At 46.3% G+C, this 22,480-nt stretch overlaps 1 protein-coding gene across 1 annotated transcript in view; it reads right to left on the bottom strand.

Annotated features, from left to right (window-relative positions):
- LOC149340239 (atrial natriuretic peptide receptor 1-like) overlaps positions 1–19,083 on the bottom strand; it is a 57,431-nt gene extending 38,348 nt beyond the window's left edge. Inside the window, exon 1 of the mRNA XM_089551078.1 lies at positions 18,230–19,083. Coding sequence (XP_089407204.1) covers positions 18,230–18,962 — 733 coding nt within the window. The 5' untranslated portion in view covers positions 18,963–19,083. The remainder of the gene's footprint in view (positions 1–18,229) is intronic.
- Positions 19,084–22,480: the final 3,397 nt, after the last annotated feature.

Here is a 22,480-nt window from a genome sequence, read left to right as displayed (position 1 = left end):
CGTCTGAACAGGAGAGGAGAACTCCGTCAAGCGAATAGCCGCTTTTTTTCTCCCCTTCTCCATCAAATTGTATTTGATTTGGTGGAAATAAAGCATTATTATTATTATTATTATTATTATTATTATTATTATTATTATTATTATTATTATTATTGTAAAAACACGTGACTGCTCTAAAGAATTTGGTACAATTTTATTGCCGCAGCCGTCGTACAGTTATGCACGTCTCGCACTAGTCGGACTAGCACGAGGACTTCAGCTAAGTGCTCCACTTACAATTCATAGAGCACTTCAGTTTCCTTGCTATCTTGCTCATTTAGCGCACGCATGAGCGTGAACACATGCCGCTGCAAGTGCACATAACGTTTGTCGGTTTCGCCAAATACGATCAGGTATGGTTAGTGCCCCCATTTTATGATGTGCATCGGCTGCATAGTCTTGGATTATTTCAATGCACACAAACTTTACGCGTGCCGCCAAGCTCCAAAGTGCGAAATGAACAAAGTACTGGCAACAGTTGTGACGGTACGTGGTGATAACTTATGTACGACGACGCAGGGAGTGACCGCCAACTTCGTGACACCGTGACAAAGGTCAGCAGACGCTTGGCATGATCCTTTGAGTGACCACGAGCTGCTCAGCTGCCAGCTGGAATACGTACGCTTCCTCCTCGACAGCGGCATGTGCAAAACAAAATGCGTGGGCTTTGTGGAAGCTTGTCCAGGAGGCGCCAAGTGTCGACAGCCTGGATTGATGGGGTCGAGCTTTTTTCCAGGTCGCCTGGCAGCTGCGGTTTGCCGCTGACAGAGATTCGCGGAAAGAAGGGGGACGCCCACTTTCTAGGGGAAAGAGAGGAGTGCGAAGATGGGCAGGGAGGCTAACCAGAAAATATTTCCGGTTGGCTACCCTGCACTGAGAGAAGGAAAGAAGGGATAAAAAGGGAACAGAAAAGAGTAGGATGTAAAACGCGAAAGATAGATGTGAGAAGCTTGCGGCACTGTCATAACCTGCCATGCAAGCGCACCGACCCAGCTTTGGGGATGCGGTCTCACTGCAGCGACATTCTTGGCCGCCTTCAAGGCCATCATCTTAACTACCTGCAAGCATATTTTAGGAACATGATCGCTGGAATAGGCGCAAGCCCTGCTTCCTAAGCACATATTGATGACGGATATCGGTTGCGGTAGTACAGGTAAGTGCTCGGAATTGCAGCTGCCAAACTCATTCTTCTTGAAGGAATGGGTGTTGACGCATCATTGGCAATTACGGGATGAAAATGACATTGAATGACCCTGCACATGAATGGTAGCCTTCTAGAGATATGGGGACGGATTAAGATTGAATTCAATCAAAATGCTGGTCCAGCGTGTCCATCATGCCTGCTATATTAGGTGACTGCAATAATGACGTATCGTTCTTGCAAACATTTCATAACCCTGCTATCGCAAAACTCTTGCTTTGCACAAAAAGCCGCTCTATATTTTCTTGACGAAACGAATATCTGCACCCTCTTTAGCCAAACGCAGAACGGCAGCGAACCGATAATGTTTCTCTTTAAGCGCGGCACCAATCCGATTCTTTCCTCTTCATCAACCGCTGTTAACCGCCCCGTGATTATCACTTTTTGTTATTTTCTAAGTTGCTATTGCAGATTCAAATACGTCTATTCAAAAGAAGCGCAAGTAATCTATCGCGTGGGCATGAAAGCTTTTTTTAGGTGGTGCGCGCTGTGAAAAAGTGTGGACATATCGTGTGCGTTTTTGTAGACGTCGAAAATGATTACACGCAAATATTTACACTACAGAGCACGTAAGTCCTAAAAGGCACTTGTTAGCGCATGTGCTTGTCAGCTTATTAGTTACTTTGCGTGTGTCAACGTGGGGCTGAGGTCGAAGTACGCTGTAGTCTCTGTTTAGCTCTAAGCCTAATGGGACCACGAGAAAGCAGGGCAGGTTGCGTGTCCAGATTATGCGGAGCCCGCTGACAGCGATGTTCCGGAAAGACGTGTGAGCGCAGGACATATCTGTCAACCGGCTCTGTATGAGCGACGTTTGATTATCATCGCGTGCGTCAAACATTTAGTAATGGAGGCTAATGGAAACATTTTTAGGTTTTTGTTTTTCCTTGCCCTGACATTTGATTTGCATTAGTGACAAAAATTGGTCGGGAACATGGAAGTCCTAAAAGTATTTTTTTTTTGTTTATGACGTACTACTTTCTTTCTGTTTTCCTTGAAGAATAGTCAAATTAAATATTTAATCCTGCAGCGCGACAACTCTCTTAGCTCGCTGAGTATCTAATCAATATTATGAGCAGCTGTCTTACGGTATCCTGAGCTGTCTTACGGTATCTTACGGTACCTGCCGCGAACGCGTTTTTTTTTATTGGTCTTTTAGACTTCCTTCTTTCTGTTATCTGAATTCTCATCACGATATTTTCGATTTACACTTGTTTACGCTGGTTGTCGTGTACATGATTCTTGCGCTTTTGATTTTCTGTTAGCGTGTAACGACTACGGTAGACGCTGGTAGGGTAAAGCAAGACCAATTGCATGGATTTTATATGACACAGGTATAAGCCGTCTAGAGAGTCACACGCCGACATGTAACCTGGCATCACGATGTCTTCGTGAGTGCATGAATGTCGAAGGCATAAATTCTTCGCTCTTCTTTTCTTCCTTTTCTTCTAATTAGAACCTGGGGACCAAGAAGCTCTCAAAAAGAGAACGAGAGAACACAAAGAAAAAGATAAATAGCTGGCGTGTGCAGAAAATAATCTCTGCTTTGAAACTTCGAGGACTCTCCCATCGGATGGTAGACAAAGAAGTAGCTGTGGATGGAAGTGACTGTCTCCTTGTGTCCTTGTTTTCTTTCGCGACTGGCAGATTTTTCCCGATCAGTGAGAACTTCCACCTAGGAATTCATTTTTATCCGACGCTGGTCGCAAATTGGAATTTCGCTGGAAAAGGGCGTAATTTTCTTGGTGGAGCTTCAGCTGGTTAGGGTGCTTGAAGTATTGAATGTGGCATTGAATAGCATTGATAAAAAGAAGCTAAAATGAATGAACGATGGCAAAGCGAAGCAGGACGTGAGGTGTATTTCAATTTTTCGGAGAAAGAAACAGGTCTTTGTTTTCTTTTTCTTTCGCTTCTTGGACCTGCTGGCATACCTTATTTTCTTGATTACGTTAATTGGATAAAAATATCTGCTTTGTCAAATCACATACTCATTCGCCTTTGCTCGAAGAACGACTGATAAAAGTGAAATGAAATAGGGTTGTTGTGAACTTTCAAGAGATTTTCTTCCAAATCATAACCTACAGAGTGCTGCAGAGTGCTCCACTGGTGTCTCGATACTCTATTCGTTTAATTCTGCCGGGGCGAAGAGCTTCTATCCAATGGTCCGTTTCTGAAAACGCAATTTTCATAGAAGTGGGACTGTAATTTGAAGAAAAATTATATCATAAAGTGAGAACAGCATGAGAATTTTAATATTAAAGCTGAGATGAAAGCTTGCCCTGCGAGAAGAGCATCAGTGAGAGGTCTCGGAACAATAGGAAACGCATGCGCCGTCTCTATGCACTTCATAATCTGCAGCCTCCAGGCCATACTATTGAAGACGCCAATGAATTCTGTTTCTCCAAACGGAAATGAAATGCGAACGTAGGCTCGATAAATGCCACATGGAGCTGGAGAGCAAAATATAGGCCGGACTGTTGAAATGAAACAAAGAAGCAAAGTTCCGCGATGCATACAGTTCTTATACTTTGATACTACGCGCAGAACTCCGCAAGCTGGGATATCACCGCAGAACGATATTGCTTGAAGCAGACAGTTTTGTACCTGCACCAGGAGTAAAAGAAAGAAATAGCAGGTAAGATTGTTGAACGGTATTGATGCAAACCAGGTGTCACATACAGCACGCTTCGTCCCGACCCGTTGCTTTTCGAAGAAATTTTACACCTCTCGTTTCATTCATTTCATTTCTGTAATCCATGCTTTATATGAAGAAAGCCTAGGAAGAAGCTGCGTAACGTGTATAAGAAAATCTATAATCACAGATCATAATCCTATGATACTCGAATTTACATTACAAATGACACAGATTTTTGATTTCCAGTGCTTAGTTTAAGAAGTATAAATCGCTAACTTCTCGATATCTTGAGATGATATGATGAGGAGACAAGGCGAGATTTATGTCCAATCAGTTATAAGCCTCAAGGTGATAATTTTCCCGTTTCGTTTTGGACCGTGCCTAATATGTCGTCCCTGTTGTACTGTCGGCTGTATTCCTCTATTCTTTCGTTGCTTGTCAGTTATGCCTAATTTGTCCTCGCCATCTCCGTCTACCACACACTGCAGTGCCATTTTATACCTCTGTAGATATGAGAATATAAATGCGCAATAACAGAAGCAATTATGGCCACTCCCCCCTCGAAAAATTAAGAAAAAAAAAAGAGGACTGCAACCACTTCTTTGATTTCACGCTGATCAATTTAAAAAAAAAATATTCCTGAGGCCTACATAGTTGACAGGCCTGCGCGAGTATAATTGTTTTTAATAAGAATCGAAAACGAACACTTTTCGAATGCAAAACTGAATAAAATATCGTCTAATGAAACCCAGAATAGTAGATATTGAAGAGCTGACCAGTAAGCTTTAAAGCACAAGACATGACTCGAAGCTTTAAGACAGCGCAAAAAAAATTTCAAACATCTGCAATAAGAACGGGGCAAGGGAAGGTCACACGGCTTTCTTTAGCGTGCGATGTTCGCAAAGTGCTCTTGAAACAACACTCGTGGTTCCGTCTGCAGAGGCCATGCTTTTTTCACTGCCTTCGCGTGTCTCCATGCTTGAGTGGTTCATGCACAGTTGCTAGTGTGAAGTTTGAAGACAAGCGGTAGCCTAGGTCATATGTTCGGTAAAACTGGCCTATTCGATGGCAGTGTAATAGTGAACAACGAGGCGCAATGCATGCCATGCAAACAAGGTAGACGCTTGGGCATGTTGGTAAGCCATTATCGGCACAGCGCATACGTTGAGGACGAGATGAGACAGCGACAGAGTGCTGGACCAGATGAGACATAGACCAGCGCTGTGTCTGTGTCTCATCTGGTCCTCGTCGTATGCGCTGCACCGATCATGCGATGCAAGTTCTGTTGCCTTTCTGCCTTTGTACGGCCCGTACAACTTCGCTTTGTTTTGTTCACCTTGCTAACTGTTGTTTACACTCGTCCCTGTCATACATGAATGGAATAGGCGAATTACAGCAATATAGGACGCCTATACACACGTCTATACACACCGCAGCTAATTAATGCATTAACAAATTAGTCGAATACAGATGATAAATGCGTACTATTCGATTCGTTCTGGAAACCTTTTATTACTCGCACAACCCGTAGTTATTGTCAATAATCAAAAGAAGCCTTTGAAGTCAGGTAGTAAGCTTCCTCGCTCTAGCGCTGCAAAAATGAATGAACTGAATTCACTGACCACAGGGGTGACGTGCAAAGCTTTCTCAAACCAAATGTTTGCTGCTCAGCGCTGACACGCGCAAAGTAATGCTCTTGTAGGTGAATCAAGTGTGACGTGATTAGATACATAAACCCGCAATGATGTCTTCCTAAGTGGCCTATTCAGATATATCTTCCAGTTTGGCGTAATTGTCGTTTCCATCTTTGCACCAAATTCACAGATCATGCTCTATTTGCTCCATTTCGTCTCAGCTTGTAAAGTAGGAGTAATTAAATCAAAACACCAATGAAACTAACTGCACAGCCTTCCTCAGCTATGCTTCAAACCAGTGAATTATCTCCATTTTTTGCGTGAGTTGAGAGTTTTGTACTAGAATCGAGTGAAATGAAAGGCCTGCCATACGCTTGCTGATGTACGAAAAACCTCTTCTTTTTCAGGTCAGCTTAAATCTGCACACTTTGCACTCAAAAATCTTCACCAGCACACGCCAGTCGGCCGGTGGGCGTGGAGCCGACGTTATACAATGTGCGGCTGTCCCGCTTTGACGGCGGTTAAAAATAGAACTGACACCCAGCGGCTGCTCTCGGAGCGCTAACCTGGGCTTCCTCGGCGGAGGCCCAGCGCAAAGGAGACGCATGTGCTTTGCATGAAAAACTAAAGAAAACAATGGCAAGAAGCGAAGCCATCTAGCCTTGATGAAAGATTTACAGCAAGAAGTCAATAAAAGGTCGCGCAGACTCTTCAGGTGGCGCCTGCTGTGGAATATATTACGTCTATTGAAGGAATTTGTTTTTTGTGAGCAGCAAAAGGTATCGCATTCAGGCTGATTTTATACCTACTTATTCCTTTCGATTTAAATTGTCTGATTTTCATCTACGAGGACACTGATGTCTGTAGTTTTCAACCGGAAACATGTCCATTCGCAGTATATTTCACTCAGCGGATGCAGAGCGTTACGCTTTAGTTTGGAACATTCTAACGCAATTTGAAGACGATCACTTCACGCTTAGCCTACGTAGATTAAATTGCTCTAAAACGGTTTATTACTGTAAGAAGGCTGCAACCGATAATCGAGCTTAGCTAGCCTAAGGATTACTTTATCCTGAACTCTTATGTTTGTGGCCGACTTACTTGACCTGTTCTAGCCGGAACGAACATGATAAACCTTCAGTTCGCGCTAGGGTGTACATGTGTGGCAGTGGTACGCTACAAAAATCCCCAGCGGACTTTAAAAATTTTTTAGCGCGTATCCTTTGTGATGATCACATGTTGCCAACACCGCTTCTACATATTTATTCCTAGCTCTTAAAATCCGGTCAGCGTTTCCCTGTTGTGACCAGTTACGCACTTGGCCACTTCAATCTGTGTGAAAGCAGGCCTCGAGAACTTATTCAGACCCTAGTGCACCAAGAGTTCTTTTGAATACAGTTAAGAACGAGCAGTAACGAACGGTCGAGGTTACTGATAGAAAGCGACGCACATTGGTGCATTGAACAAAAACAACCGTTCTGTAATTACACTGGACGGAGCTGCCCATTACCCATAGGTACCCATGGAGCTACCCATGGTCGACAGTCAGCAAAAAATGTTTATCGCAGGCTATTATATAAAACACGGGGATGTCCAACAGGCCGAAGAATAGAACAAGTGAAGGATCCGTACGATATCTGCACGGCCCGTGGTGTCTCAATTAACCCCGCCGCCTATGAAGCAGGGGAAAAGGAGTGTACTTCTGATTGTACTGCGTTTTATGAACGGGCATCCTTCCACGAGACACCGAGCGGAGGCAGAGGGCAGGGAGGAATATACGTGCGAGAGAGATGGAGAGTGGGGGCTGCTCAACCGGCGATACCAGACATCCTGCCAGGCCGGGCTGGTGAGAAGACGGGCCGGGCCGGGCTTCCAACACAAATATTTAGCCGCCGGCGTGCTGCTCCCCGGTGCGGGGCATGCGATTCATCTCTCGCGCGTCTCACAGTGTGATACGCCGCGGCTTGCGTAGCGTGGTGGGCCCCGGTGGAGTTCACCACGTCTCCATCTCATTTGCCGTTCGTTTCCTTTTCAGAGTTACGGTAATTTGCTTTGAAACGGTAGACGGAGGACGATTGGAGAGCTCACACATGTTCGTTAATATCAGCTAGTAACGAATCCTTAATGTTTGTTAATGTCAGTTAACAACGAATTCTTAAAGAAAGAGAGCTCAGGTTGGGAAGCCGAAAGTCACATGGACAGATGGAATAAAAGAAGCTTGCTCTTATAGGGCGGCCGCTGCTTGCGCAAGACAGATATAGCTGGAGAGTATTGAGAGTGGTTTTTGACCTCCAGTAATGCAATTATAATGCAATTAAGCTCATGATTATGATTATGAAAATGTGATGATGATGATACTTATATGATTTTGATCGTGAGTGCACGTAGTACTGCTTAGGTAAGCATAGGGGTGTTGGTAAGTAACGTATAGAGCTACTGCACTTGCCGTGAGAACTTTTTGAATTGCTGGAGACCACAAGTACATGGAAATATCTGTGCTTCGATAAAATTGGGTAGCGAAGACCGCAGAGCTGAAAGTGGTTTTATATGGGAGGCGGCGTAGGCTTTGACGTTCAAGGTCCGTCGGTTCGTCGGCTGTGGCACCTTCTTATGCGGCCATGGTAAACTCAGGCGCCTGCTTACAACGCTGCCACCTTCATGGAAATACGTGTCAGTAGAAAGAAAACAGACGAGCGCTTTCTTTGCAGCCTGTGTATGTCATCTTTCATCAAATTAGCGGTATTGTTCGACAACAGAATCAATCATGGTTGCATCTGCTGCTAACAGTTTCCTCTCCTGCGTTCTGTTTTTGCCCATCTGGTGTCTCTAAGATGCCATCCATTAAATTATATGGCGCTGCATCCACCTTTACGGAAGCAAACAGTCTGTGCAAACAAGAAGCTCGGTGGCACGTTTTGGTGTGGACCTGACTGTACAGTAACGACGTTTGATAGTTTTGTACACGAACGACGCATATTCAAACTCTCTCGCAAGTGTGCGCCTGTTTTCGCATAAGGAACTAAGTGTTTGCTATCATGAAACGCTTCACGACTGACCCTGTAATAGTTTTTAAGTACGCATGTCAAGTGTTAGTCTGCACTGTTGACAAGCAAGAGAAAAAAAAAGAAATAAAAAATGGTGCGGCCAGAGAGGCAGATTAAACGGAAATGAGAGGAGCATAAATAGTCTATTAATATCGGTCTTTCGGGAAAGCGACGAATAATCACCCCATTGAGCGCAAAACTGCACGCACGAGGGAGGAGTAAAGCCTGAATGAAGTGAGAAGTTTTTACCGATAAATTACTAATAATTATTAGTACAAAGCAAGACCAACACAGTCAAGGGAGCGTCGCGAAATTACAAGAAAAACAATTAATCGCTTTCTGCATTGAACTGCTGCAAGGTAAAGGAAAAACAGCCAGAGAACAACGCAGGGTTGGGAAATTTCTTTGATCTTCATTTTTGGTACAGCACAAGCACAGCGTAGCAGTCGCAAGACGTCAAGACGACGCACCGTTTATTGTCCGTTTTATTGTATCATGTTCCCCTCAAAGCTTTGCGCTGGGCTAGTTGGGAAACATTTATCTGAGACAAAGGAACACGCGAAAGGAGTCATTTGTAAATGCTGAATATGTGGCGGGAACACCTAATGGACGACTTGTGCATCTATTCTGCTTACGTACGCGCTCGCTTTTCTAGTTTCGCGTAGTTTTGTCCGGACGCTGAATACAAAGAACGACGCACCTGAGTGAAAACGTGGGCTCTTGGGACAGAGGCGTGCGTTGTGTTCTACTTGTTTTGGTCGTGGGCACAAAGTGTGCTGCCTAAAATTGTTTCTTTGTTTCGCGCTTTTGTAGTCCACATATGCGGAAAATTAAGGGTCCCCAATACGAAATTCCTTCAACTTCGATTGCTTTCATCAACCTGCCGATTTCCTCTGCCACAGAATCGTTATCTAGGTCAGATTTAAATTACGAGTCTGTTCATATTCTATTCCAATTTTATACTTTCTAACTTGCTTCATGGATTCAAGCGACGGAACGACTGTGCTATTGGCGCTGGATTCTGTGATGCGGAAGGTTATGAAATTTAATTGAAGAAAAAATGATATTTTATACCAGCTAATGGTGTATCTGGTGCCTAATTTGTTCTCAATTTATTTTTTTTTCTATCATTGTCATCGCCAGCCCTGTCTTTGAAAGCAGGCTGACGAGTAGTGTTGCTCGCCATCTGTATTCCTGTGAGCTGCAAGCGAACGTTATTAAGTAAACCGGGGCCGAAAAGTGGCTCATGAAAACGATGGTCAGGATTCATATTATTACGTCCCAAGTTCTGAACGTATCACTACAACATCAAGTGAACCACCCTGTTTTCTAGCTCCACTGTCATTGCCGATGCGGCACGTGCTTTATGGCTTCATCGCCTTAATGCTATAGAGTTGGCACTTGAAGACGAACTGAGGGTGCGTGAACAAAAACTTTCTGGACCAACTGTGATGTGCAGTAGACACACACCCGGGGGGGGGGGGGGGGGGGGGCTTTTTGCTAAGAAAACGACCAGTTGCTTCTTTGGTACCTTTAGACTGCTGAGCTGTACATTTCTAAAATAAATGTGCTGCGTCCAGAGGATACTGGACTGGCCCGCCATGGTTTCACGTTTTGTTGTTGTGGCGGAAAAAAGAAAAAAAGTTGCCTTGCGTTTCATGACCGCACGCGACCACTAGCGCGCCGCTCGAGCACAAAAGCCTTGACTTGTTTCTGGGATGCCACAAACAACGGCAGCTTATTGTGACGTGCAAGGACGTCCTTCCAAGAAGGAGACAAAGGGTAGACGAAGCCGCTCGGGGTTAATTGAGGGTTTCGAGGGGCGGCCACTCTGGAACCGATAAGTGCACCGTTTCAATGTCACTCCGCCTGCTCGGAGTGTCGCTCGCACCGGGTAGGCGCCTTGCCAGCTTCGCTTTACGACGCGGCGACCAAGGGACGGCGGGCGCTATTTGCGGCCGGGCGGAGTGTGGCCATCGGGGTGGAATTATTCTCTCACGGCGCAGCACTCAAGCCGGCACAAGCGCGATGACTAATGAACACCTTTTTCTTCTCTGCTGGCTAAAACCTGCGCGTTGATGTGCATGGTTCCGGTACAAAAAGAAAAAAAAAAGGCTGGAAGAGTTCCTCTATGCCCCACTGCAGCATCTTTGCGGATGTGGCGCATGGTTGAAGGCTAGAGGGTCGAATTTCAGACAAGGTGGTCAGATATAGGTGAAGGTAAAATGCAAAGACGACCCCGCGTACTGCGCGGTGTCAGCGCAGACTAAATAATCTATTAGTGTTCGAAGTTAATCCGAGGCTATAAATTACGGCGCATTTCGCACAGTTCGCGTCGAGCTCCTGGGCGTTAAATTGCAAACATCGCAATTTCTTTAGTTTCTTTAGAAAGATCTCACAGGTAAGTTCTAATTAAAACACACTGTGCGCTATATGGTGATTTACCGTGAGTTACGGAAAGAAGTAGACAGTGAAGCCACCGATAGTAGAAAAAGAAGAACGTCTGGTTTGGTTTGGTTTATGGGGTTTAACATCCCAAAGCGACTAAGGCTATGAGAGACGCCGTAGTGGAGGGCTCCGGAAATTTCGACCACCTGGGGTTCTAGAGATTTAATCACTGCAGCACCAGTTTACTGCTCATCCCGAAGAAAATTCACAAGAGCTAGTAAAGTAATAATAAACATGGGAACAGAGGGTGTCAGAAAAGAGATTGATAATGAAACAAATTGGGATTCCTGAGAGGACAGAAATAAAGCTTCGTTCTAAACAATGACGTGCGTGTACATCGGTTTATTGGAGTCATTCAGTAGGTGGGTTGTAGTTGTGGCAAGCTAATATGCAATCGATGAGAATGATTGCTTGGACCGAGTGTCGTGTTTTCTGGTTTACTGTTGCCTACACTCATGGTAGCAAGTAAGAGGGATTCCTGTGCGAAGGGCTTAATTTTTTGTCCTAATCATTTCAGGAAGAGTCTCGAAATACAAACTCGCTACATCTTTGTACTTTTTTTTTCATTTAAATGATGGGAATTACCTTGCACGTAAAAGGCACTAAAATATCATTAAAACCCTATGGTTGGGTGTTTTTATTTTTATCCATTTAAATACTACGGTGACATTACAAAGTCCCAGCGGCGAACGCGCCCTCAGGTGTCTGAAAGCGAAGGAGGCCTTAAAGTCGCCATTCGCCAGGAAAAGCACGTCGCAGTGATAAGAAACACATTGACTCTTAATACTGAACGGTGGAACTCGTTCAACTTAGCTATATAGAGTAGCGTTAGTGGTGAGGATGTGCCAGGATGAAGCTGGCGGTATTGCCCATTATGGGTGAAACTTTGCATTGAATACTAATGTTGTTGCTCAAGTGTTTGCGTCAGAGCTGAGCGGTGGAAGATCACAATGTTCCTTTCACGAATAGGGGCTCTCGATTCTGGAGTTAATATAAGTGCATTTGTGTGAACTCCACTGCACAGTTTTTTTTTTTTGTGAGGCTCCTCCGTAAAAACCTGGAAATTTATATTCTTTCAAGTAAGTTTTGCAACGGGCAAATGTTTTGAGCTGGTGAAGCAATATCCGGCCTTGTATGCTTAGTGACATGCACTCCCATGGCGCCTATGTGTCGATATATCGCAGCTGAAAAAAAAAAAAACAAAACAGGCCAGTTCTAATCTGCAAAGCACATTAACGTCAAAGGAGTCGCGGCGCTGTATATTACCGTTCACTCAAGCGGAATTCGCATATTCGTTAAGAGAAAGAAACTAGAAAGCTCGTTGCTCCCTGCGCGAGAGTATTGGAAGCTAGGAGAAGGCGCGGGACGTAATTCTTGAGCTGAATAACGCGCTTCTGCTATCACGATGCGCGCGACTGAAGTTCAGAAAGGTATTAGCTACTAATGGCAGGAGCATGTCATCTTTGTCAAGCAGCGAATTGCTGAGTTTAGACAAAGAGTTACTTATTGTCACCCGAAGCTTACAGCGTGGCTTCAGCCCTTAGCATGACCAATGCGATAGAGCCGGGTTGCCTCTGAAAGCTGTCATTTTCACTTGGGGCTCTTAACACAGAAACATTCCAAGCCTCTTTCAGGCATGATTTGTTTACGGTTAGATTCACCTGCGTCACTGACACTTTAATGGATATCAGTGCTTATGGGTGTAAACGAAATGAAATACGGGAAATATGAGCATAAATTACAGCATTATTTTAACGAGCGCAAAAAAGTAATAAAATTCGAAAGAGTGAGAGAATACTATTTAACGCATGAAAGCTCAGAGGTTGGTATTTATAGCAAGGAAAGCAAAAGCCGAAAAAAATAAGCGCAAGCAATGTAGTGTAAAAAGAAACCTGCAGTATTATTTAAAACTAATTATAGTAATGATGTATTTTTTCAAGACAGTTAGTAATCAATATAGATGTCGCGCTGTGCTCATTTCGATCGAGGCGAAATGCGCAAACCCCGGTGTTCTATGCGATGCGAGTGCACGTTTAAGAACCTCAAGGGGTATAATTAATCCGGAGGCATCCACTGCAGTGTTTCTTTTAGCCCATACGTAGCTTTAGAGAGTTACGCAGTTAATAATCTCAATAACCACTCCATGTCTTGTCTTCTTTCTCTGAGCCTTGTTCGTTATTAAGGGCCGTTTTTTACGTGACACAATCCAGCTGGGTCACATATTAAACTGTTTGATTAGCCCCAGCGAATCCAGCAGAGAGAGGATTTTTAAACCGATAGCACACCAGTCAATAGAACACTATTTAGCGAATTAAAATCAACCCAGACTTGCGAGCGCGATTTTCAGGCATTACGGAACCTCCCAGTCAAGTGCGCAGCCAATGTCGAGAATCCATGAACCAGCAGGCTTGTTCGCCGTACTCGCTCGAAATTTTTCTGAGGGTTCAGTGAACCTTGAGGCCTAGGGAACTCGTCATCCTCGCTACTGGACTGCCATTCTAAAAGGCTTGACGTTTTTGGAGCGTGGGTAAGCTCCGCTGGCATGGCAGGCCTTCTGGTGCACTAAGTTCTCCCTGGCCTGAATGGAGATCTGTAAATAGCCCTTTGCGTTTCACTGCTTTTACATGTGCACGGGATTATGCGTGACTCCATGCCTCACCGACTTCTTCTTCAGTTGCGTATTTCTAGCACCGGCCGGGCGGCATCACCGGTTTTTGTAACAAGCTGTTTCCATCTCACACTCTATATTGTGCTCAGTAGCTCGAAAGAGATGCTACCGTTTGTTGATCAACTACACGGCAGTCACTTCACGCCGCCGTAAAGTACGAAAATAGTAGATTTCAAGCAGTGTCTCGGCTAACTACTTAGAAGCAGTGCCTTATCATCTACCCTAGAGCAAAAATAGTAGCTTATGTACTTACAACCGGCGACAAAATAAGACGAGATACGCAACAGCTAGCATAAACTGGCGAAACGGCAATCTGGCAACATCTGACGCTGCACTTCTGGTGTCTAGGAAATGGTGTGCGCATTCGAGTCCGTCCTTGATTGCAGCCGGGACTTTTTTGTCGCTTCCGATGATTAAACTGTTGATATGCCGTTCTAGGCACGAGGGGCCGGTTTTTAACCATAATGTTGCGCACGCAGTTCAGAAGCGCGCGACGGGCGATGAAGCATGCGCTGTTCGCTTTGCGCTGATTACACAGATAACAGGTTGTCGCGGTGCGTTCTCATGTTTACAGCGTGTGATTTGAATCGATCTGGCTCCGCCTTTAGGGGGTAAACCATCCGCTGATGAATAGAATCCCCTTCCCAACTCTTTCACGCAGGAACCTCAACCTTGTCTCGAAAATTATCAACCAAAAGGTCAAGACAACTAGTCAATGACATCAAACACAAATAACTCGCCCTGCCTCCACTCCTCCCCTCGCCTACGTACCCTCATCTATTACAGATTCCCCACTCCCTTTCCACAGGAACATTTGCTGCAAACTTGTGCGGTATCCGATCGGATGTTAAACGCGCATCTGCGATCAAAGGGAGCATGGCGGCCAGCGTATACGTAGAACAGGCCCAACCCACACAGTACCGCCGAGCAAGCCGGCACAATTATTGCTTGAGGATCCTTTGTTGACTTCGTCAACAACTCTGACCACCGCGAAGAACACATCCGGGAACTCACTTCCGATACAACCTATCCGTCGTGCCTTGCGGGCTATCGGGCATCGCCCGGGATCGAATCTTACTCCTATTCCCGCCGCTTCCGGGCCTGTGTGCAACAAAGCGAATTCCGCAGGTAATAAACGAGAAAAGCAAGAAGAGCACGCTATAATTGTGCTTCATTTTCCTTTTACGTTGCTGCTGCAGCCAAAACACTGCCTCCATTCTTCGCATCTACAGATCATTGGTCAACTTCTTATGTGCTTTTTTGGTTTTGCTTTTGGCAAGTCAAGGCACTTGAGGGCACCCTAGCTGGCATTTAATTAAAACCCTGCTTTGTTTCTTTCCACCTTTATTGTTCTTCCCGTATACAACAGCATGCGTGCGTGGAATCAGAATTTACCAGGAAGATCTTCTCGCTGCTATTATTATTCTTTTCAGACCCTGGCTTCTTGCGTTTTCCCACATGGGGGCAAAGGAACTTCTCTCACTCGTGCAACCGGCTCTGAATCCATGTTACGCGTGGTTCGAATCGGTAATAAGAATCAAGCCTAAGACAGCCTAACCGGACCACACTGCTGACTACCGTTCTCTTTTTCCGCTCATCCTTGTAGGCTAAGTGCGTGAGGACATGCTATCTGCGTCAAGCAGCCCCTCGGTGTAGCTGGAATACGGCAGAGACTTCTTTAGCGACTGTTACTAAGCCATATTTTCACCCCTTTCTGTAGCGTAACCACGGTACGGCTTGAATAAAGGCGTGCGCTGTCATTGACACGGCGGAAGCTATGAAGTATGGAGAATGCAGGGGTATGCTATTTATTGCGACCTATCACTCGCTCCTTAAAGGTGCAGTGAAGAGGAATCTGAACTCGTCTTTTTGCCGCGGGAACTCGATGTACACATTCCGAGCATTCTTAGAAACTTCGACTTATTGGCCTGTGTTACCGATTTCTCTATTAAATCAGACTAACGTCCGGCTCCCGCCTTTTTTTTTTTTTTAATTCTCCCAGTACGGTGGGCGGAGTCGACCAACGCGTGGAGTGCCTTTAGGCCAGCTCCATGGAGGCTTTGCTTTCGCTTTATTTTGTTTTTTAAGGTTTCCGTGAATAAATAGTTTCATTCGCAGATAATATAGCCGCAAAATAAGCCCGAACAAATAAAAATGCGCGCGGGCTATTTGCTACTATGGATTACTGCGTATTACTACGCCGATGGCAGAGCGGCAAGCCTCCACAGAGCTGGCTGAAAGGCACTCCACGCGTTGGTCGACTCCGCCCACCGTACCGGGAGAATTAAAAAAAAAAAGGCTGGAGCTGAACGTTAATCCGAATTAATTAGGGAAATCGGCCACACAGGGCAACAAAATCGAAGTTTCTAAGAATGCTCGGAACGTGTAGATTGAGTTCTCGCGGCAAAAAGACGAGTTCAGATTCCTCTTCACTGCACCTTTAACTTTTTGATGCGCGTTTTTCAGATATACCGAATGGAGGCTGATGCACAGAAACTAGACCAGTAACAAAAGGAAAGGCACTGAGGAACATCCGTATGCAACAGCTATAGTTAATGTCTGCGACGCAATGTTATCAGCAATGTAGTAGCTGTTCAGACATAATCACTGAGTAATGAGGAGAGGGTAGATAGTATAATTTTATTACAAGGTGGTTTTGTAAATGCTAATTCTGGACATGTAGTGCTATCTGTTATTAAAATAGGTAGTCTTTCGCAGTGTCAGATCAGTTTTTAAACTTGGGCACCAGGTTCCGTGGGATAAGGGATGTTTCATAGCCGCGTACTCAGCAATGTACTCCGTAATTTTTTATGAATACGAGTGGACCACCTCTTCAAAATCATGCCAAAAATTGTGACATTGAAGCTGTCAACCATCTGCAGCAAGGTGGAGTTAGATCGCATACATGGCGTCGGAAGGGCGTGGTTTGTGTTTGTAACGACTTTTGTGCAGCGTCGCTGATATCCAGAATGTAGCAAGGCCTGAAATATGTACCGCGATAGGATGATTAGCCAACACGTGTGAATCTCAACTCGCAACGCTCTCTAAACATACAATACAATCTTGATTGGCGTACGCATAAAGAAATAAGCATATAACCAAGTACTTTTCAATTACTACATTAACGAAACGAATCGAGTTGTCTTCTGTAGGCAAACTGTCGCGTTTACCCAAGACGTCTGCGTCATTAACACATTAGTGTAAATTCCTGTATACAGTCCGCGGGATATAGGCGTTTAAAAGTTGTTATTTTGGGTTTCGCTTGCTTTATACATATAGGTTATGACCATGCAGCACATTATTTTTCAATATCGCCAATTGTAGCATGAAATGCCCGGTGTGATTTTATGCATCGGGTGCGGACAATATAGCCTAATACACATTTGGCGTGGACTGTATGCCTGAAATTACGGTAATTACAATAATTGCATGAAGAGTGTTTACGGGCGCAGCACGAAATTACGAAGCTTAAAGTTGAGGACTTGCGATTAGAAGTTCCCTTCGCGCTGACGTGCTCTGCAACCGTTTCAGAGATTGATGTCAGATCTTAGCTTCGTTACTTGGAATGACAGTAATGTCCGGTGCGACGATTGAGAATCTCCCAAGGAGCTAGTAATAATGGGCTATAATGTGGCATTGAGAGGGCATGAAATCAATGACTGCCCTCCAGCGACGCTTTAGGCCGCCGCGTTCCGTGAATGCCACTTAATATATTCCATTCACCAGAGCGCTCACTAGACCGCCGGCACACTCCGTCCGAGAAGCAGTACCTCACGGTCGCTCTTAATAAATGTTGTTATTAGGAAGCTGTTTTTCGTGCCCACGGACTGAATTCATCCTAGGCATTGTGTTGATTAAAGGCTAGCTACTCCTATCTATCGACTGTGAATCAACTTTGAACCGAAGAAATTTGCCATAACCAACGACAAGAGAGAAAAGAAAAATGTAAGCATGCTGGGATGAACCCTTCAACGTCAAGCTGTACTGAAAGCCAACTAAGCGCCAGCTGGCAGTGGTAACAGGAAAAGTGTTAGTGTTAAGGCAGTCAGCACGCCCGTAGCTCCGTGCTTTACTGTCTGCAGCAGTGTCGTCCATATGACATGAAGTTACTTGACTTTCATGAGCCCTATCTGTCGGCAGGTATATGGTGCACATGTAGCCTTCCTGCCATGAGAATACTGCTTGCACAGTAGACAAAATTCAGACGCAGCGAACCGTGACCATGGGATGCAAAAGCTTGCCACAGAGCTCGCTTGGTACGAAACACACTAAGCTTTCTTTTCGACGGTTCCCTATTTTTATCTTAGAGTAAAACAAAAACGAATAAAAAATTGGGAATATGTATTCATACTGAGCAATAAATCTAGCATGAACAAAATTACTTTCTATGCACCTGGCATTGCCAAACATTACTGCCACGTTCTTACGTGTCGATCGCAGGTGTACAAACAGCGCTTATATGCCTCCCGCAGTGTTAGTAACGACGTCCTTTTAGCTTTAGAATTACACTGAGGCGAGATCTCGTAGTCGTCATGTGAAGGTAAAGTGGAGAGATTGACTCACTCCTGGCGCATTCCTTGATGTCTGCCATGATGGCGCGCAAGTCCGACATGACCACTTTGGTCTTCTCATTGCGCAGGAAGTGGCGCTTGCAGGTGATGCTCATGTTGAGCCCCTCAGCCAATTCACTCAGCTCGTTGAACAGCGACTCGTAGTAGACGTTCCGGTCGCGGTACACGATGCCAAAGTTTCGCCACTCGAAGTGACCCAGGAAGGCCAGTATCGCCCGGGCCTTGTCCCTGAGAACATACGAGGTCCGTATGAGCGTCGACGACTGGTTGGGCGCACGCTCGAAGACGTCCCCAAGTCCGGTGACAATGGGAATGTGCCGATAGCCGGCGTAGCTCTCCACTATGTTCAGGTCGCTGCTGCACGAAGGTCCCACGAAGGCGGTGACGTGGGGCTCTCGCTGGACGAGGTCTGTGGCCCTGCCTATGGCGAAGCGGGCCGAGCAGCGGTGCGGGTAGTAGGCGGGCGTCAGTCGCAGACGCGTCTCGTAGTCTTTTCGACAGGTCTCCTCGGCCGCGATGTCGATGGCCGGACCGATCCGCTGGATGTCGAATCGGTTCTCCTCGGAGCGCGACACCATGATGACCCCGACGACGTACTCCAGGGCACCGGCGTTTGGTAGCAGGACCAGCGCGGCGAATGAGAGGGAGTAGAAGCAGAAGCGGGACTGGGGCAGGAAGCGGCAGCCTACGGCGGCGCGGTGAGACGAAGTTTGGACGCGACCCATGACGAGCGAGGAACGCGCACGCCGCCCCACTTTAAGAAGCACGCCGACTGGAAGACGCCGCTGCCGCGTGCGGGCGGGACTGCTGGGTGGAGCGCGGCAGTGCCTACTGCTGCCGAGGAGCGGCGGCTGCGACTGAACTGGTCCCAACAGCGCCGTGTTGCTGCCGAGATGCGGGGCGACCGAGGCGCCGCCCGAAGCAGCGCCCAGACGGAGCGGGGGCCAGCGGATAGACACCTGCTGGTTCGGCCGTCGCTCGATGAGTTGCATCCGCTAGTTTCTCCGTAGTGCCCCCTCCTCTAAAAGGGGTTGCAAAACAAGAGAACGATCGCTCCTTCTTGAGTTGAGTGCTTTTTGAAGAGCACTGCCATTAGTGGTCACTCCACCAGGTCCATTCGTCGTTCTGTGAGCAATCACGCGGGTCTCAGCGGCCAAGGAAGACAAATTGGCAGAAAAACCTTTTCTTCGCAAATGAACATGAAGCTAAAGTCTCTCAAGCGAAGCAAATCACCTATCAGAAGAGCGGCGTAGTGAGGCAGAAATTTGATTAGCATTCTCACCGAACCACATTTGCCGCAAATAAAGTGCGATTGCAGCGTTAGTCACATTTTTCTGTTTGTTTTTCGCAACAGCAGTGCCATAAAGAGGAAGAAACTAAGCTCATAAGATTCGGTTACCATGCCAAGAAAAAATGCCTTCAAATTTTTATCACTTTTGTGTGTGCCTTGTATTTTTTTTTGTAGTGAGTGCCACCACGTAATGTCATGTAGCTCTCTTCTATCCTTTCTCTCCCCTCTCTTAAACAGGCAGGCGTAGTGCCCCTTCTGGTAGCGGTTTCCAGCCTGTTGCTTTTAAATATAATCCTTATAAGATCAGGTTCCTGAGGTCGTATCTTCCAATGAATTGAATGAGACAGAGAATGAATGCAAGGAAGATTAATTCTTGATGACTACTTGCTTGGTGATGAATCACTTGGTGAGTAAATGACCTATTTGAATATCTGGGACGCTGGCATCGCATGCCGGCTTCAAATAATTAGCACAGCCTCATTTTTCGCAGAGTAAAATGGGTGATAAAAACATGCGCGCGTGTCTGCACTAACCGCCTCCTTGTCTTCTGCTTTGGGAACTTCATAATCTGGGCAAAGAGCCCCAGGGAGAGACATCGCTGCACCACCTCTTTACCGGCTCCATTTTCTCTATTATGCTTCGTCCAGAATGGTATAAGCAAACATAAAAAACTTACCAGGCCATGAACCGTATTTTGTAAATCCCGGTCCAATTTTTCCGCCTGTCATTGGCTGTTGTCGCCTGTGATGTCATCACGGTTGACAGGCAGCAAGAAATATGGTTCGCTTGCTGTGATATCAAAAGCGCAAATTACAGATCGGACTGACACAACAAAACAGATTGGGTAATGAATACTCACAAAGTTTGGCCTCAAAATGTTTTCCCGCGCCTGAAAGACGCCTAATCGTTACGCTGCACGGCGAAGAGGCGAGTGCCAAGACTCCTTACCTACCTGTCTTTCCTTCATTGTATTTTTGCTGTTTCATTTTTCTTTAAAAGCATTAACTGTTCTTAGCTCGTTTCTCAGAAATGTGCCGCCCGCACTGCCGAGCCACAGTAAAAAATCTCTGCCTCTCCCGTAAACGAGAGTAGAGTAAGCATGAAATGTTTACGGGCCTAATCTCATCTCGGTGGACACCCGAACCGCACCGCACAGGAAGGGAGGAACGCCACCACCCGTTCAGCGCGATGCCTTGCCATTTGAACGCATGGTTTTTTGAGGAAAGGAAATGGCGCAGTAATTCTCTGCCATCTCGGTGGACACCCGAACCGCACCGTAAAGGAAGGGAGGAACGCCACCACCCGTTCGGCGCGATGCCTTGCCATTTGAACGCATGGTTTTTTGAGGAAAGGAAATGGCGCAGTAATTCTCTGCCATCTCGGTGGACACCCGAACCGCACCGTAAAGGAAGGGAGGAACGCCACCACCCGTTCGGCGCGATGCCTTGCCCTTTGAACGCAGCGCTTCTCCCCCGGGCCCTTGTGCACCTGCGCGGCTTTGCTTCGATGCGCGAAGCCCCTAAGAGATCACCTATGACAACGAAGTGCAACGTGGCATTTATGTGCTTTTTGCACGCGTTATTAGAAATCGGAAATTATAATTCCGTGCATTATCAAACCCACAGCTCCACTGATATCTTTGTAAACATTGAGAAGGCACTGGCAGCAGTTATTTTTTGTCTCGTTTGGACACCAACCGGCGCTTGCATGCCGGTCGCGTAGGAGGGCTTAGAGAGTCTCGTTAAATCTCGTTAAGTCTCGTACGGTGCCCGGGTGTTCTCGTTTCAGAGCCCGGATGACTGGAATTCAGTGCCCGGATGAGTGGATTTCAGTGCCCGGATGAGTGGATTTCAGTGCCCGGATAACTGGATTTCAGTGCCCGGATAACTGGAATTCAGTGCCCGGATAACTGGAATTCAGTGCCCGGATGAGTGGATTTCAGTGCCCGGATGAGTGGATTTCAGTGCCCGGATGATGGCTCTCGGTCTCGGCGTGACGTCACTACACTGCCAACAACGGGAGCTAAAAGCATTTCATGCTTAAAAATGCATCTTCACCCTACGAGCCGAGTAGCTCCCGCACCTCCCAGCACCTATCGCATACGAGGCGAATGTTCTGACCTCTAAGCCCCTGCTGCGGAGGCCTATTAGTCGCAGCGTTATATGTACTTAGCTATTTGCACAGTATTGTGCTGTTGGCGTCGGTGTCCGCAAGCCCATCAGCGGGAACGATCTGCTAAAACTGTACGTTCGGGCACCGGTAAGAATGCACCTCCAGCATACCTCACCCAACGGCACCTCATGTATCTCTCCCGGACATCCCGAATAAGATTCGAATGCTCCTGTCTCTATGCCACCACAAAGGCGACCTAGTAGTTGATCATATACTTTAATATGTCACCCCTAATATGTATTCAATTCATCGCGATCACGAACCAACTAACACCGGATCATTCTCGTTGCACACTCCTAACAGTCCTGTGATTTTTTTTTTGTCAGCTATAAGTGCTGTTGGCTAGCACTGTTGGCTAGCACTGTGGCCATAGCGGCCCGAGCATAAGTGGATCAGGATCACGGGCTACTTCGATTACCGCCAACCGCCCTGCTGTCTACTGTAAAAGCTCTGTGGTGGCGGCCACCACGGCGCCCGTGATACCATGTGGAAGTCTTCCATGCGTGTCTCGCCAAGATTCGTTTTTCCATATCGTCGACTCCTAAGCGATGAAAAGATAACATACTATACTGGCACACTGGTACAATAACACAGTGTGTGATTATCCCTCCAGCCGTTCTTCAGTTGTACTATTGCGCGCAGTATGACTTGCAACGCTCCAGAGCATGCCGCAGAGAGCTGAGGGGCCGGAGCTCACAGTGAAGCATATGACGTGCGCGAGAAAAAAAGGCGAGGGTTTGGCCGTTCCAGAGGTGCACGTCGCCACTGAGCTAGGGCATT

The sequence above is a fragment of the Amblyomma mixtum genome, chromosome 6, assembly GCF_055824585.1.
Source record: "Amblyomma mixtum isolate Tamu chromosome 6, ASM5582458v1, whole genome shotgun sequence".
Lineage (NCBI taxonomy): Eukaryota > Metazoa > Arthropoda > Arachnida > Ixodida > Ixodidae > Amblyomma > Amblyomma mixtum.
Note: the sequence above shows the minus strand (reverse complement) of the source record. Positions and strands in the feature narration are given on the sequence as shown.